The 16,120-nt window shown below is 39.2% G+C and overlaps 1 protein-coding gene across 2 annotated transcripts in view; it reads right to left on the reverse strand.

Moving 5' to 3' along the window:
* Positions 1 to 2,192: 2,192 nt before the first annotated feature.
* Positions 2,193 to 16,120, reverse strand: part of Tmem135 (transmembrane protein 135) — a 200,322-nt gene continuing 186,394 nt past the window's right edge. For both annotated transcript variants that reach the window (XM_036202441.1, XM_036202449.1), the window contains 6 exons: positions 14,278 to 14,445; positions 11,606 to 11,669; positions 10,669 to 10,745; positions 6,831 to 6,929; positions 5,985 to 6,052; positions 2,193 to 3,487 (listed from right to left, as the gene is read on the reverse strand). In XM_036202441.1, coding sequence (XP_036058334.1) covers positions 3,355 to 3,487; positions 5,985 to 6,052; positions 6,831 to 6,929; positions 10,669 to 10,745; positions 11,606 to 11,669; positions 14,278 to 14,445 — 609 coding nt within the window. In that variant the 3' untranslated portion in view covers positions 2,193 to 3,354. The remainder of the gene's footprint in view (positions 3,488 to 5,984; positions 6,053 to 6,830; positions 6,930 to 10,668; positions 10,746 to 11,605; positions 11,670 to 14,277; positions 14,446 to 16,120) is intronic.

Below are 16,120 nucleotides of genomic sequence, written 5' to 3' on the forward strand. Positions count from 1 at the left end.
TTCCTTACTCCCTCTTCTTATTTCTTCTCATGGCTACTCGTTTTTAGTAACTGGAATTCCCCATGAAATGAAAATGAATGCCACGGAGGCAAGCAACACATCAAAGTGTTAGGAGATGCAACTTAGAAGGCAGCTTAAGGTTACAATTCAGAAATGAATACTTTAACCTTCTCACAGCAAAAAAAAAAAAAAAACAAACCCAACTTCATAGCTACATGAACTATGTGCTGTTAAAAGACAACAATAAGATACAGGAAGAATTCACTGAATCCTGGAGCTAATGGCTTTACTGGTCCCAAAGCAGCAAGAACACCTGGGTTTTCAGCTCCCAGGGGCAATTCTCCTAGGGTCCAACAAGGAACCATTAAACAACACCCAGGGGAGACTATGCCACAGTGGGCAATTCTCCCTGTGAGTAAAGGGTACCAATGTCATGACTAAAGCATTGTTTGTCACAGGACCTAGACACTTGAGGGATATGATAAATCACAGGCAGAAACTTGCTTTTGGTGCATTATCAACTAGATAAAATGTTAACCTAGACATATTCTACAGAGACTGCATTTAGGGGCAAGAATACCATGTTGCATAGAACTCAGTATGGGTTCTAGCACAAAAGATATGCACATCCTACTTAAAGGTGGGCTATAGCTATATATATACATATATACATACACACACACACATATACACACGCACACATATATATTCTAAGCTGACAGGAAAAATACAACAGACATAAAATATATATGTCTGGCAAGGAAAAAGATGACATTGTAAGTTAAGTAACAATCAACTAAACAAGAAATAAAAACAAAAAGAAAGGAGACAGCAACCAAATGACAGTTATGTTTAGAGAGCACCTTTAAAGGTACTGAACCAAACACAGCATTTAGGAGAAAAGATAATGGGCTCAGGGGTGGTTCAGGAATGAGTATCAAAATGGACTCTGATGAAAAGGAGGTAAGAATCAGAGAGCCAAGATAATTTCTCTTTGTGCAATCTCAGCCTTTACTTGGTGTCAGTTCTAGAGTTTTATTAACATATGGCATTAACAGTCACATGGCTGCTCCAAATACACTGCTTGACTCTGCACCAAGAGGCTGGGAAGACCAAAGAAGCATCATTTAGGATAATCAGTGCTGGTAGAAGGTGGCCAAGAACATAATTTCTTCAGAATTTAAACGAATTGAAAAAATAAAATGAAAATAAAAAACATGTTTTAGAACGGAGACATCTATTTGCCTTTATTTGTGATGACACGGAATTGTCAGTCAATACCTGGTTAGTTAGAGGTAGAAAGATGCTCATTTTGATTGTCTTTAGGAACACCAAGTTTTCTTCACATATGCTTGAACAAGAACGCTGTTCATACGAATTCAACCTGTGTTTCTCAATGTCACTGCAAGCCAATGAGCTATCCTTCCCAGCTGTATGTTCACTACTGTATTCTGCTTAATGGTGGTTGTTTCTTGTTACATTTTACACAAAATAAAAACATGAATGTAATCTGTGAAACATGTCTTTCTTGTAGAAATGCACCGTTTCAACCAGCAAGATTTTACTAAACATTTTTAGCACGCTTCAATAGTATTAATCATTTAGTACCACAGTCTTTTAATGTCGATGAAAATAATAACTTATGGTTTAAAATGGATGCTACGCTGACAGGAAAAATACAACAGACATAAATTCTGAGAGGAGAAATGAGGGCAGGTGGCCAGGCGCTCTTGGTGCTTTAATGCTTCGTTTTCAAAAGTAAACACAGGACTAATCGTCAGTTCAATTCCAGTGAATAAAAACCTAAAACTGCATGAATGAATCAGTGCTGAAGTCCAACGTGACCCTTCAACCAACGGTATTACCAAATGGGAAAGTCCACTCTAAAAAGCTAATCACAATGCCAAATTCTGACCAAACTCCAGTGGCTCTCTTCTATGGCGGCACTAGAGTCTGTCTCTTTGTAAAGGTTTTCCATAAGAGCCAAGGGTAGGATTACATAGAAATAGAATTATACAAGGCTTGACACAATTGAATATAGGGGGTTAAGCATTTTCAATATCTGGGTTACAATTCCTTTCATAACACAAGTCCTACTGCATGACTTACAATGCCTGAAACCTTTTTTTAGCAACCAAATTATATATTTAAAGATAATTCCTATATGTTACATTAACTGTAGACACATCATCAATTTTTAGCCTTTTATTAACCTAGAAAAGTACAGCTTTCCCCAGAAAAACCCAGTGATCATATTTCAGTCAGCTGTCCTGGACTACTTCCATAATCAGCACCAACTATCTGTTGTCCCTTAACACTCCAGAGTGAACTGGTTAATGAACAGGAAGCAGGGGAGCAGAAATCCAATCAGGGAGAGGCGAACTCCCAGCAATCACTGCATTTTCACATTTTTACTTGTAAAACATCCCATTTAGGTGAGACATTAGAAAGGTTACCAACTGTCAAACTGGCCCAAAGCTCCTTTGTTCCACCGGACCATAACCTCTTCTAAAACACCAATGGCATTCAAACTGAGCTACAAAGAATTCGGCCAATGTAAGTGAAAAGAAACGTAATATGCCTATAGGAGGTGTAAAGATTGGCCTCTAAGGATCTGCTTGACCATATTCAGGTGTAACACTCCTGTGAACACTGAGACATACTTTTTCCATGGTAGGACATGTCGGTTTCCATTAGTTCCTAACCTGCTACAGCAGGTTAGGTCACTAGAACAGCTACCTGGTCACGAAGAGAGCTGAGACTGTCAGTTGAACAAAAGAGCATGGATACCACCATGACACTGGCCCAAATAGTTTGAGACCCATGTTTGCATCCCTGAAATAAGAATGGCCACTTTCTCCACATTGCTCTACACTAAAGTAGTAATGCTCCATGAAGGCCTCTGCACATCTCCAACGCCCCTTAGCTACAGAAATTACAGATTGACTCCACATACCCGTGATCCTTTGTAAATCCTAAAGTGGAGAAATATTCTTAGCTTTGACCAAGAATTCTATTGGAATGAACTAAAGACATCTTTTAAAGTAATTTTAAGTATATTCTTCTTATTATATTTCTACATAGATTATTCAATATTCTTTGTGGACATAATTTAATCAACAATATATCATAATGTCAACACTACATGGTCCAGAATCAGATTCTGGCTACAGAGGAAGCTTAATTATTAAGCAATGCCTTTCTAAAAAGCTTCTGTATTTCTGATTGGTACGGAAAGTAAAAGCGTCTCTCGTTGACATAACACTGAGGTTCAGCTTGGGCCCCTTCTGTGTTGAACGTGATTAACGCTTCAGGAGAAAATGGTGAGACACAGTCCATAAGTTACAGTCATCTTCAGGAAAAGTCTATGGGCAGCTCCGGTGTGACAATCGTGTATCGTGGATCTAGTCTGGGGATGAAATTGTGAAATTCTCTAGATGCACCAGTACCAAACACATCCAGGGCTTTGCGGTTCATGAGTGCAAACCTGTGAAGGAAAACACAGTTTGCAAACTATTAGAGACATCCATGAGGTTCAACCAAGCACTTCCTCTGACTCAGTTTTTAAGGACTGGAAAGACAGGTGGGCAAGGCAAAACCCCTGAAACTCAGTGGCAGTTTCAAACATTGCATGGGCACCTCAATGCCTAAGAGTTACTCTTCGGGATTTTATTTAAAAAGATGACCCCAAGGTCACAAACCACAGTCCTCAGTTATTATTTCGAACACATCTAGAACTCTTTACATTAGATGGTTCTGAACACAAAATTTGACTAACTCGTATTTTTCTGATGAAAAAAAAATCACAGGATACTAAGTAAACAATTTAACATTTACCAAAGAGGCAAGGATGTTTAGTGCAACTATTGTCATAACTGTGACCTTAATGTCTCCTAATGAAAACAGAACAATCCAAATATGCAAATATTTAATGAATAAGCAGCAAACAGCAGATAGTTTCTCTAGTTTCTAATAAAACAGAGTAAACATACACTCTCACGGGTGCTCAAGGTGATGTAGTAGGTAAAGGCACTGGCTGCCAAGTCTGACAGCATGACTTCCATCCCTAGAATCCATATGGTGACAAAAGAGAACTGACTACCACAAGTTGTCTTATAACCTCCATGGCGCGCGCACACACACACACACACACACACACACACACACACACACACTACATAAGATGTAACCCTTAAAAAAAGATACAGGCTGATGTTAACCATTATCTCAGCCCAGAGATAAAGCAATGTTAAGAACAGTTTTAGTTGATACACAAGATGGGCTGCTTAGGCTCCCTTCTCATTCACAATCATAGCATTTCTGGAGAAGATAGTAGAATGAAATTAATTCTGAATCACTGGCTAGAATTGATATACCAAAATCCAATAAATATGACTTTTAGTTCTTTACCAAGGCAAGGTCCTTTCCAAATTATTCACTGGTAAAATTCCTGTATATATAAAAACATCAATGACAAAAAGGTGAAACTTCAATAATATGAAAGCTACATTCTGTCAAAGCTAAGAGCAAGAATTCTAAAGTCACACTGCTGGTTTATAGCCCAGTTCTTTCATGTGCAAGCTGGCTAGTCTCTGTGTGATTCTCAGTTTCTTCATATTTCTGTATGAGAACAACAATTTGTCCATTTCAAGAGTTAAATGTGTATGTACTTACCACATGTACCTTAAACCTCATTTGGGACAGGGCAGGCACTATATAAGCATTTGCCATGTGAGCAAGTAGTAATAATGATGGCATTGTTAATAGCTGTGATTTAGTGTCCACTAACTACTGAGCACTACTACAAACCTTCTGAACAACTAACTGTGTACGTGCTACGGTATGACATAGCTTGTTCCTCAAAGGTTGACACACAGAAAACATGGTCCCTCTGAGGTAGTGAAAGCTTTATGAAATGAGGCATAATGTAAAGTAAGTCACAGAGAACTTGATGCCCACAAAAGGGTTAATGCTGATTAATGCCTAATTACAGAGGTATGGGTCCTGTCGGCATGGATCAGTTCCCATGTGAGCAGCCTGTTCCAAAGCAGAGCCATGGTGTATGCTTGGCCCTTCCCATTCTGTTTGTCTGCCACACTGTGATACAGCCTGTGGGTCTTTACCATAACACCAGTGATGTGCTGCTTGTACCTTCCAGCTACAAGAATCTTGAGTCCAATGAACCTTTTTAACATATACATTACCCAGTGTCAGGTAATCTCTCATAGCAACACAGAACAGACTACAGCATATAGATTACTAGTTTACTGAAGAACAAAAGAAAATGAAGATTGTGAGAATAAACACATGTCCCACAGTAAAAGAGGTGAAGGTACCAGAGCTGAAGTCCAAGTCCATCAGCCCATTTTCTTTCTATTAGGTAAAACTCTCTCCAAAAGAACTCAATTACGATTAAAGGGGTGGGGGCAGGGAGCGGGGAAGATTCAGGAACAGCAGACAAAAGGAAAACCAACACTATATGAGGCAACAGAAAACGGAATTTCCCCCAAATTCAAATCAGTTGATTCTGATGAGATAGATATCTGTGTGTGTGTGTGTGTGTGTGTGTGTGCACGCGCAGTAACCAGGCTTTGCACATACTACTAAGCAATTCTACCACTGAGCTACATTCCCAGCTTGAACTTGTTTAATATTTTAAATAAAAGAAAAGAGTTTAAAGATTCACAGATAGACAAGATTAAATGCTGATTATCTAGTTACTGACAAACTAGCAGTTAGCAAGTGAGCATACTAACCTAGAATATTTAAAATATCCAAACTATTATAAGAAAAAAGTTAAATATTGAATTTTCATTCAAAGGAAATCTGATGTGTTTCTTATTAAGTTGGTCAAATTTAGTGTTCATACAAATTAACTAACTCACCACTGAAAGAATATTCCTTTAGGAGACAAAGACATTTATAATTTCTTTATAGAAGTTATTCATTTTTTTATAAGCGTTGAAAATATTTTGGTCACTTACTTGCCCTTGGTGAGCCGTAAAAGGAACTTCCAGTAAGATGGTCGCAAGTTCTGAACTTCCATAACGGCCTAAGAGCATTCAATTTCAGATTTATTTCAGTAAATACAAATACTGATGTGTCAGATAATAAAATAGTTATTATCTCTATATTTGTTGCATTTTAAAAGTTTCAATGATGACAATAACAAAAACACGCTTTTATGTTTAAGCCATTATAAGAATCTTTGTTGATATGCTTTCAAGCAGACATGTTGCTTTTGAGATGATAATTAGTGAACAGCCATCTTTATCTGGAAGCAAGAGTGCCCATTAGATAGCAGATAATCTGATGTTACTGGGCTTCAATCTGACAGCATCCCTGTGGGGAAGAGCAAGAATAAGACCACCCACACACACCCCTGCCACCCCCCCCCCCCACAATTCTGCAATGGCCTTTAACACAGCCACAGCAAGAATGATGACCAAAACACAGAGATCAAGCAAGCTTATCCTTCTCGTTCCTGAGGAATGTCAGGGAGTGTCCAGGAAGGCACCTGAGTGTATTCATACTTAAGGCAGCTTTTTCTCCAGGAAGAATAATTACATTGCTGTGTTCTACCTACAGTACAGGGCTATGAATTCACCCATCCATTATTCTACTTAGACATAAATATGGGTTTGTTCTTCAAGCAGGGCTTGGCCATTAACATGCCAGGGGCTTTGAGACATGCAAGCTCTTCTGTTGAGAAAACAAACCAACAAAAAGGAAACATGACAAACAAGGGTGTTCCTAGGCTTCCATTTCCCCACAGGCTTAATGAAAAGCAGAAATAGAAACGTCTGTTGTCATCTCAAAGCTGTACTTACTGCATGGAAGCAAATTGCTGTAGAGATGGAATAGATGATAGTATCTGCTTGAGGAAAATAGGGAACCTTTCCGGCTTCAATTCCCTTAAAATACATGGTCTGCAAATCAAGCATAATGCAAGAGTTTAGATCTTGTTTAAAATTAAGCAGCATTAAGACAGAACTGAGTAGTGAGTTCCCAAGTGCATTTCTGCTTTTCTGAGTCCTTCTTTTTCCTCTGAGGGCTCAGATCTGCACATCTTCCACAACAGTGTTCCAAGGAAGCCTTTTCTGTCCTTCATTCCTCCACTCCAAATCCCACCTTCGAGCAGCTTGTGTGTGGAACTGGAGACTCTGTGTCTGTTGCATCAGTGTCATTTACTCCCGGATGCTTTTGTAAATGCCCCCATGCTCCTTCCTCTATTAGACTTGTTTACTCCTTCACTCACTGAAGAGTTAGTGGTGTGAACTCTGTGATGGGCAGAGGGTTAGGAGCCAGGGACTTACTTATAAAGGAACAAAATATAAGCCTAGCAGATTCAATTTCTGCACTCTGGTGGGAACTATGAGAGAGTCATAACTACATGTGATATACACATATATGTAAATTATGTATTATTTGGCTTTCCCAGGGACCAAAGGAAATATGACCAAGAAGAATATTTAAAACAATTTATTTGTAATGTTTCTTAAGCTATCACATTTTACTTTAACTTAAATGTGTCATACATTAATCCATTTATGATACAATAAAATTAGTTACTAGGAAAATAAATTTTAAAAATCAGAATTGAACCACATTTTCACTATGAGACTCAAAAGGCAAAACATTAGTGTCTCGAGGTGCTATCCAAGTCCCCTCGTGCTCTGCTCTCAGTTATTATACTAGCTTGTCACAGGATGGTGTCAATCAGTATGCTGAGTGCCAATAAATAGCACTACCTTCTACCATGTACAAGACCAACAGCCAAAATAGAGGGGAAATGCAGGAGTAACAAGTAGGCATGAAAATGAACATGAAAACACACACACACACACACACACACACACACACACACACACACACACACACACCCGTGGAGGAGGGAGGAGAGACAGAAAAAACACAAATTGGCTACACAGTCAGAACAAGGAGAAGTCACAGCAATGGGTTTTCTGGTACCCAGAAAGCTAAGGTAAAACTAACAAGGAAGTGGAAAGCCAGCCAACAGAGACTGGAGTTCCAAGTGGATGGAGGGAGGGCTCCAGAGGGTGTGGGTGGTCCACAAAGGAAGACAACAAGGGAGTCATTAGCATATGGTACCCACTAACCCCTCATCTTCCTGTGGTCTTCAGCAGCTATAAGGTTTGCTATGTAAATTTACCTTGTTAAAATTTAATCCCAATTGCCTGGGTATTAAAAAAATAAGACACACAACTGCTACCACACTCAAAAAGAAAAAGCAAGAGAAGAAACAACCAGATAAATGCACTGTATGTGAACTAATTAAGCATATATATTGAGAAAGAAATACATAGGAAGGAATATGTATCAGCAATTAGAATATAGAAAAACTGTAGAGTACATACGAAGTTACAACTTAAATAACATGATGAGCAATCACATATTAGTCATTATTTCCAAAATCACATGAAAGGCTATTTATTATAAGGCAGATATACTCATGTTGAAGAAAGTATAATACATATGTGAATAGCATCGTAGAGATGTTAAGTGGCAGTTCTCTACATCTATTGAATACTTGTGCCCCTAAATACTACACTAACCATAACTACTGAACCACATTCTGAGTCAGTGAAGGGCATGAGCCTTATTGCATGCATCCTATGCTTGCCAGCTCTTATTGCAGTAACAGGAACACAAAACACATTTTATTCATAGGTTCCAGGAAAAAAAAATTATACATGCTAAAGTTGGCATCTATAATGTCCCTCAAAGGTCCAAATGCTAAAAGATTGCCCCCATAGTGCTGCTGCTGGGAGGAGGTGGAATCATTAAACAGTGGGGCTCCATACGGAGACCTCTGGTCACTGGGAGGTGTTCTCTGGAAGAAGACACTAGGATTCTTCCCCTTCCTCCCCTTTCAGCTCATTCTCCGCTTCGATACAAAGAGCTGTGCACCACCTGCTTCCCCATGATGTGCGGCCTTCTAGAGCCAAAGCAGCAGCTGGTTAACAGACTGAAGCCTACAGACGGTGAGCCAGAATGACCTTTCTCTCAGGTCATCTACCTCACATATTTGCTACAGCGATGACGGAAAGCTGACAATGCAGGGGAATTTTCCGTTGGTTCACCACTTTAATAGAAAGTAACTTCAACCATGGAAACTTGGTCACCAGTACACCACTTTAATTCATTTCATAAAGCATGTCAAAAGCTTGACGCTTTTAATTTTCAGTAAAATGTCCTCATCAGCATCTTTCACAGGTCACTTTGTTGCTAGAATTATCTATTAAACTGAGACAAGAACAGAGGGGCATCACACTGCTTGGCCAACATCTCAGTACTAGTTTTGTCCTGTCAAAGGATGTATTTGCTACTTAGAGGCTGTATTTTATTTCTTACTCTTCCTTTCCATTAGCAACACTGGGCAACTCTGCTCCTAAGCACATGGACCGAGCTGCAACAAGCCCTGCCCAAAAGCCCAAAGCCCTGCGAGGTGCAATGATCTTCCAACTGCCCTTCATGCCTTCTTCTAAAACACTCTCTATAGAATAGCCACTTTTTTCTTAAAATGTGAAATAATTCAAATCATTACATTCATATAACACCATTTAGGGTTTTCCATTCTGTAATTTATTATTATTATTATTGTTATTATTGTTATTGTTATTGTTATTATTATTATTATTATTATTATTACAGAGTCTCTTGTAGCTCATGCTGGCTTCAAACTCGCTATATAGCCAAGGATGGCCTTGAACTTCTGACCTCCCACCTCTACCTCCTAGTGCTGGGTATAGGCTTGTGTCCCCACACCATTCTGTAACTTAATGAACTAGTGAATCTGAGTGATGAGCATTGACAGCTGCTCAAATATGAGCCAGAAGTCTACTGAGGAGCCCAAGTTGGCTCCATCAACACTAGAGCCTAAGCAAGATAGCAAAGACAACCAGACACTTCTGTGGTTCTGAACATGATACAACAGGATAGTCGCACATATGGCAATAGGAAATATTTCTGCTCCCCTAGGCTTCCAGGAAAAATAAAGCTTAAATGTAAGCTTCTGGAACTAGCTAGCTGTTTACAGGAAAGACAGGAGTTAAACATCAAAGAAGGAGAGCAGAGAGGAGGGAGGAGAGGGAAAGAACACCTAAGGAAGAGGAGGAGAAAAAGGGGGTAACTACGTTAATTTAAAAAGCCTTTGCATGGCCCCCACAGAGGACTGCACAAACACACCAGATGCTCAGGAAGACGGAGACTACTCAGTCATATGATGCAACGACAGAACTAAAAGGCTTTTTAAATGCCTAACATGGTATTGTGGCCATACCTTGGCAGTACTATTGATTTTCTTTGAAAAGGTATTTACCCGGGAGTCTATGCAGGTGAAAAGACAGCACAGTATCTGGAGTGGCAGAGTACAGATGACAAGACACTGTCCAGATGTTGGTAAGCACTGATGTGCAGGTGGGTTCTGAGGACCAATTACACTATGCTTTCACAATGTGTGTTATACTTGCAAGTATCACAGACACACAAAGGAAAATAAACATAATGGGGAACCGACTGTCAATACTTGGCTGGAACCAGAGTTTGCTTTGGTAGCAGTTTATTCCTGCAACTGAAGCAGTTGCAGGCAGTGACAAAGCTTTGTGTCCTTGGGAACTTCTCATGCATAAAAAAGTCTGTGCTTACCTCCACCAGTTTGGAAGCTAGGTACATGGAAATTGTTGTGCTCTTATAAAACATCATTGACACACCTGCCAAAAACCCTGAAACAACAAAGTAAAACCAGTCAGATTGTAAATTATTTCTTTGTGGTTAAGTCATCAGAAATGTTAATTCACTTAAACAGGAAGAAATATGCTTTTATCACTGCCTGTAGCTGGACAAAACACAGGGACAGTAACAAGTCCAATGGCACTACAATGGAGTGGTTTACATGAAAACCCATGATCTTTAGAGTTGAGAACAAACAGTGTCTAACAAGGAGCCCTATCTTAAAGAGCTATAGTGGTCTCACTAAACACTATTTTAAAAAATAAACTTCAAAATTATTGCCATCATTTCTTTCTTTAAGGGGAATACTCTCCAATCTATTTTCCTAACAGCTCAGACTAGTTTCAGTGTGGTCACCATACCACTGTCCACTGTCCACTGTCCACCTTCACTGTCTAAGTGGGAAACTAAGGGGCTGGGGCTGGGATCCTAGAGACTTAGCTAACTTAAGGAATATATACATTACAACCTAGAAAATGGTTCATTTTTCATTTTTATAAAATAATTGAGTGCCTTTAACAATTTAAATATGTCATTTTTCAGTGGTAAAAAAAACAGATTTTTAAAGTACTCTACCTGGAGTTTATGCTAACAACTTTTATAATTGTCTTTGTGTCCTTTTACGACACATCCTCTAAGATTTCGGGCAATGATGACAACTCATGTTATTACCCCGCCAACTCAAATACCAGACAGCAAGTGTACCTCAACCCATTTAACTTCACACACTAGTCCTTCAGAAGGACGTGGTTACAATGCAGGAAGAAACAGAAACTGAATGTCTTTGGAGGATTTCACTTCACCCCACCACCAACTGCTACAACAATGGACATTCTTCTGATTGCTGACTTACCAGCCACAATAGCATGCAGCTCGTCATCCAGGTTCCTGATCCAGCGGAGGAAACAACTTGTCCCCTGCATTGAGGAGAAAGCACAATGATCTTGGTTACGTTAGTTCTGAGAGGGGAAACTGCATGAGAACAACACTGCACTGAGTGATTCTCTCAACAACTGGATCCTGTGTGAAACAAGCTGGACCCCTGACCGGAAGTACACTTCCAGCCCTGCATACACTGACTAAGATCCTATGTCACACTGTCGCAATGCTTTTCAAAAGCCAGCCCATGAATGTGCCTCCGTAAATACAGGACCTGGAGGAAAGGGTCATTTCCATTTTAACAAAGTGAAGGAACTGGATAAATTAATTACACATCTGTGAAGCCAGTTTGCTGGAGCACAGACACTGGTTCTCAGCAGCGGCCATGAGACAGAAAATGCACCTGCAGCCGACACAGACTACGAGAATGGTCGTTCCACAGCCAGAAAGAAGGTGATACTAGACAAAAGCTCAGACCTATGAAAACATGAAGAGTGATGAACAAAACGAGACATGGGGTAAATTTAGAAGACACGTTTCCCTTATCTTTAGGCAGCCAAAGCAAGAGTCAACAAATTGTGGGCCTTTTAGCTGCAAATGGCCTGCCACGTGGCTTTCTATGGCTTGGGAGGTAACCCTGGCTTTTGCTTGTTCCTTTGTTTGGGTTCTGTTTTTACATCAGGACTGGCTCTGTGGCCAGGGTTTTCTAGAACTTCTGGGTTCAATCAGTCTCTGCCTCTGCCTCCAGAGTAGCTGCAACTGAGGCAGGTGCTATTCTGCCAGTTTTTAAGGTGGTGTTTTTTTATTTTTAATAGTTTTACATGGATAAAATTATAAGAATATTTTATGATGTAAAAATTCTATGAAATTCTAACTCTGATATGGTAAGTTTTATCGGAACACAACATGCTCATGTGGGAACACCTTGCCTGTGATTGCTTTCTTATTACACAAACAGAGCTGAGGGGCTGTGACAGAGATCACATGGTCCAAAGTAAAAAATATTTACTCTCTGGCTTTTTAAAGAACAAGTTGACTGTAAAACAAAAATATTAACGATGTACTGTGGAGTTTGGGCATTTTAAAGATAAATGCACAGCACAAGGGCTAGAAAGGATTCAATGTATAGTGTAATGTATAGTATTTTCACTTTGTACATGATGTGATAGTACTAGCTAATTTTGACCTGATAAATCAAAAACAAATAGTCTAAATGCTAAGGAGAACACTGTTACAAAGATAAGGATTAATGGTAAGTCACCAGGAATAATATGAAGCCAATAAAAATATACAGTCCCAAATAAGAAGGGGATAACAAGGAAAAAATGGAACACAAAAACAAGTAGTAAGATAATAGAGCCCTTAGCTGGACCATACTATATACAGCAGAAATGTAAATGGTCTAGACACACCAATTAAACCACAGAGGTTATCAAATTAGGTTTTAAGTGGAGATATAGTGGCTCACATGCAAAATCTCAGAACTTGGGAGACAGAGGGGTATTGGTGGGAGTTCAAGTCCAGCTTGAGCTACAGAGTAAGATCTTATCTCAATGGGGAAAGGAACCAATATAGTCTGAAAGAAACCCAACTTTTAAAAAGATCCAAAAGGTAAAATTCATAGATTAGAAACATGCTCATAAGTCAACATAAATAAGCAATCTATCTCTTAGAATCAGGATTTAAATTCACAAACTAAAATTTAGATAGTGATATATTTCAGTGTTATGAATAACACATTGGCGGCCTCCACTAAACAGAAGGGCATTAGTCAACGTTGCAACATCCCACATCAAGGATGATCTCTACAAACGTGTTGCTGTGGGCTTGTTGACACATGGAGACATTCATAGGTACACACAAAGAGGGGCAGAAGAATGAAATGATGAGGACTCCCTGCTTTAGGTGGCATGACAGGAATTGTGAGTGGACCAAAGGGGACCCACTGCTCATTTACAATGTTACAACACTGCTCATGTGTTACAAGAGAAGACCACTACAGCTTTGGCCAAGTCCTGCCACCTGCCAGAAAGGTCAGAAATATTCTAAAATGAGTAACCACACAGCAAATGTTTGATTTAAATGTTTAAAATTATTTTTAAAAATTACACAGAATATTATTACATTTCAGTTAGGAAATAAACATTTTCTTAGAATGTCTATGTATTGAAAACTAAAGAAACATGGGTATAAATTCAAGCGTATTAAGTAACATTCTAAACAAGCTCCTCCAACCTGACTTCGTAATATATTGTTTATACTTGGTGATGCTAAGATATTTATGAATACTCCAGAAAGCACCACCAAATAAAACAACAGCTGAATTAAGACATATCTCATTCTATTATTTCTCTTTTTAAAAGTGATTTACTCATTACTTTTATTTTATGTCTATGACTTTTTCCTACATGTATGTATGTATGTATGTGTGTGCATGTATATTTCATGTGTGCCTGGTGCCCATGAAGGCCAGAGGAGGGCACAAGATCTCCTGGAAATGGAGTTACAGATGGTTGTGAGTGAGCACCAAATGGGTGCTAGGAATCCAACCTTGGTCCTCTGGAAGAGCAGCCAGTACTCTTAACTGCTGAGGATCTCTCCAGCTCATTATTTATCTCCCGTTTTTGTTTGTTTTGATACACTTACCTTATATATACTAACAAAGGATCCAAGGAAAGCCCCCAGCTGGAAGTTTTCTTTGTTGTAGAAGAGTGAGAGGAGCCGGGATGGCTCTGTGAACAGGTGCCTGAATGCAGAGGGGATCCGGAGACAGCACTGGATCAGGTAACCCACGCTGAACATTCTGATGAAACCCTAGAGAAAATTCCACCTCTTGACATTGGTTGACAATAACCACAATGAGTTTTAGAAATACAAGCACAGAAATCTCCCCCCCAGAAATGTGAACAAAACCAACTTCCTTGGGAAATTTTAATAGGAAACTGTCTGATCAGTGTAAACATGGATTTTTTAAAATGGAAGATAACTTCATTATTCATTTATGGCTCTGATACCATATTTTTTAAATAACCCAGTTAAAGCAATCTCCTAGGAGAGGAGAGCTCTATCTAGGTCTTTATTCCTATAATGCACATGAAGCTAAAACAAGGGATGGGTTGCTTTGCAGTGAACCAAACTGAGCTTGAAGGCACTGGATACTGTCTTCCCATTGCCTTGTCCAAGCCATGGCAACCTTGGCTTGCCTGCTAAATTCCAAAAGGTCAGGCTTATATTTTCCAGCTTACAATTTTCTTTTCTAAGAAAAGAAAAAACTGAATTGCTATGAGAATGTATTGATTGACTTTCCTAAAGCCTGGTGAAAACAGAGAGGGGAAACAGGCCAGTCACTTGTGAATTCCCATGAGTTTGCCTCACTTAAACTGTCCAGTATTTGTTCAATAATGAAACAGCCCTTTTATCTCCATAACATTATGCTAATGACTTGGAGATGACAAACAGGCTAATTTTCTCACTTAGTTTTCAAAAGATAAAATAAACAAAAACATTTTTGAAAACCAATCGTTTATACCTTCATGTAGCCAGATAATATTTTTTGGCTTTTCATTATATACCAGAATTACATAAGATGTGGGGACATGGCAGCCAGTGCTGGCCTTGTGGAGTGTTACAATCTCACAGGGAAAAAGAAAACAAATGAGTAGACTAATAAAATTACAAATTACGGGAAATACTAGGCCACTGGAGTAACTTCTATTAGACTGGATACTAAAGAAAAGCTACTGAGGATGTGAAATTTAAGTAGGACACAGAAGATGTCATCATGAAAACATGTCACACAGTTTCCACAGAAAGCACAGAGCCAGCAAGGAGGTGGGCAGAAGGAAGCTCCTATGAAGACAGAGTGAGCTGAGCAAAATGTAATGAATGTGAATAGTTACTAAGTATGGTAGCCTAACATGTGGAATAATCAAGGCACCACCATAATGAGATATACCTTGTAAGAAACTTCAGTATTTTAGCCTTTAATCTCAGCACTCAGGAAGCAGAGGCAGAGGCATCCTAGTGTACATAGTGAGTACCAGGACAGCCAGGGCCACACAGAAAGACACGCTTGAAAACAAGCAAAGAGACTTCCAAGTATTTTCATAGTGTAAACTCCTCTCCCACATGTCTCCAAATAGTTTTATATTCATGGATGTAACATTCATTTCATACACTGTTAAGTCCTTAGCACTGGAATGTGTTTCAAAGAATCACTAGGTTTTTGACTGCATGGAAAGTCTCACTCTTTTTTTTTTTCTTCTTCAGAAAATGTTCAATATCACCTCCCACACCCTGCCTGAATTCTCCTCTTGAATACACTTACTATGCTGTTGGAAAGAATTCTCCTTCTTTACTAGCCAGTAGATTGTGGTTTATTTGTTGTTGCCACTTAGACAGTGAGGCAGGAAATCTAATGTGGACAACACACAAGGAAAACATATTCTACTGTGTCAGCCCCAGACTCGACTCTGAGGATTCTGGGATG

This window comes from Onychomys torridus, chromosome 1 (assembly GCF_903995425.1).
Source record: "Onychomys torridus chromosome 1, mOncTor1.1, whole genome shotgun sequence".
Classification (NCBI taxonomy): domain Eukaryota; kingdom Metazoa; phylum Chordata; class Mammalia; order Rodentia; family Cricetidae; genus Onychomys; species Onychomys torridus.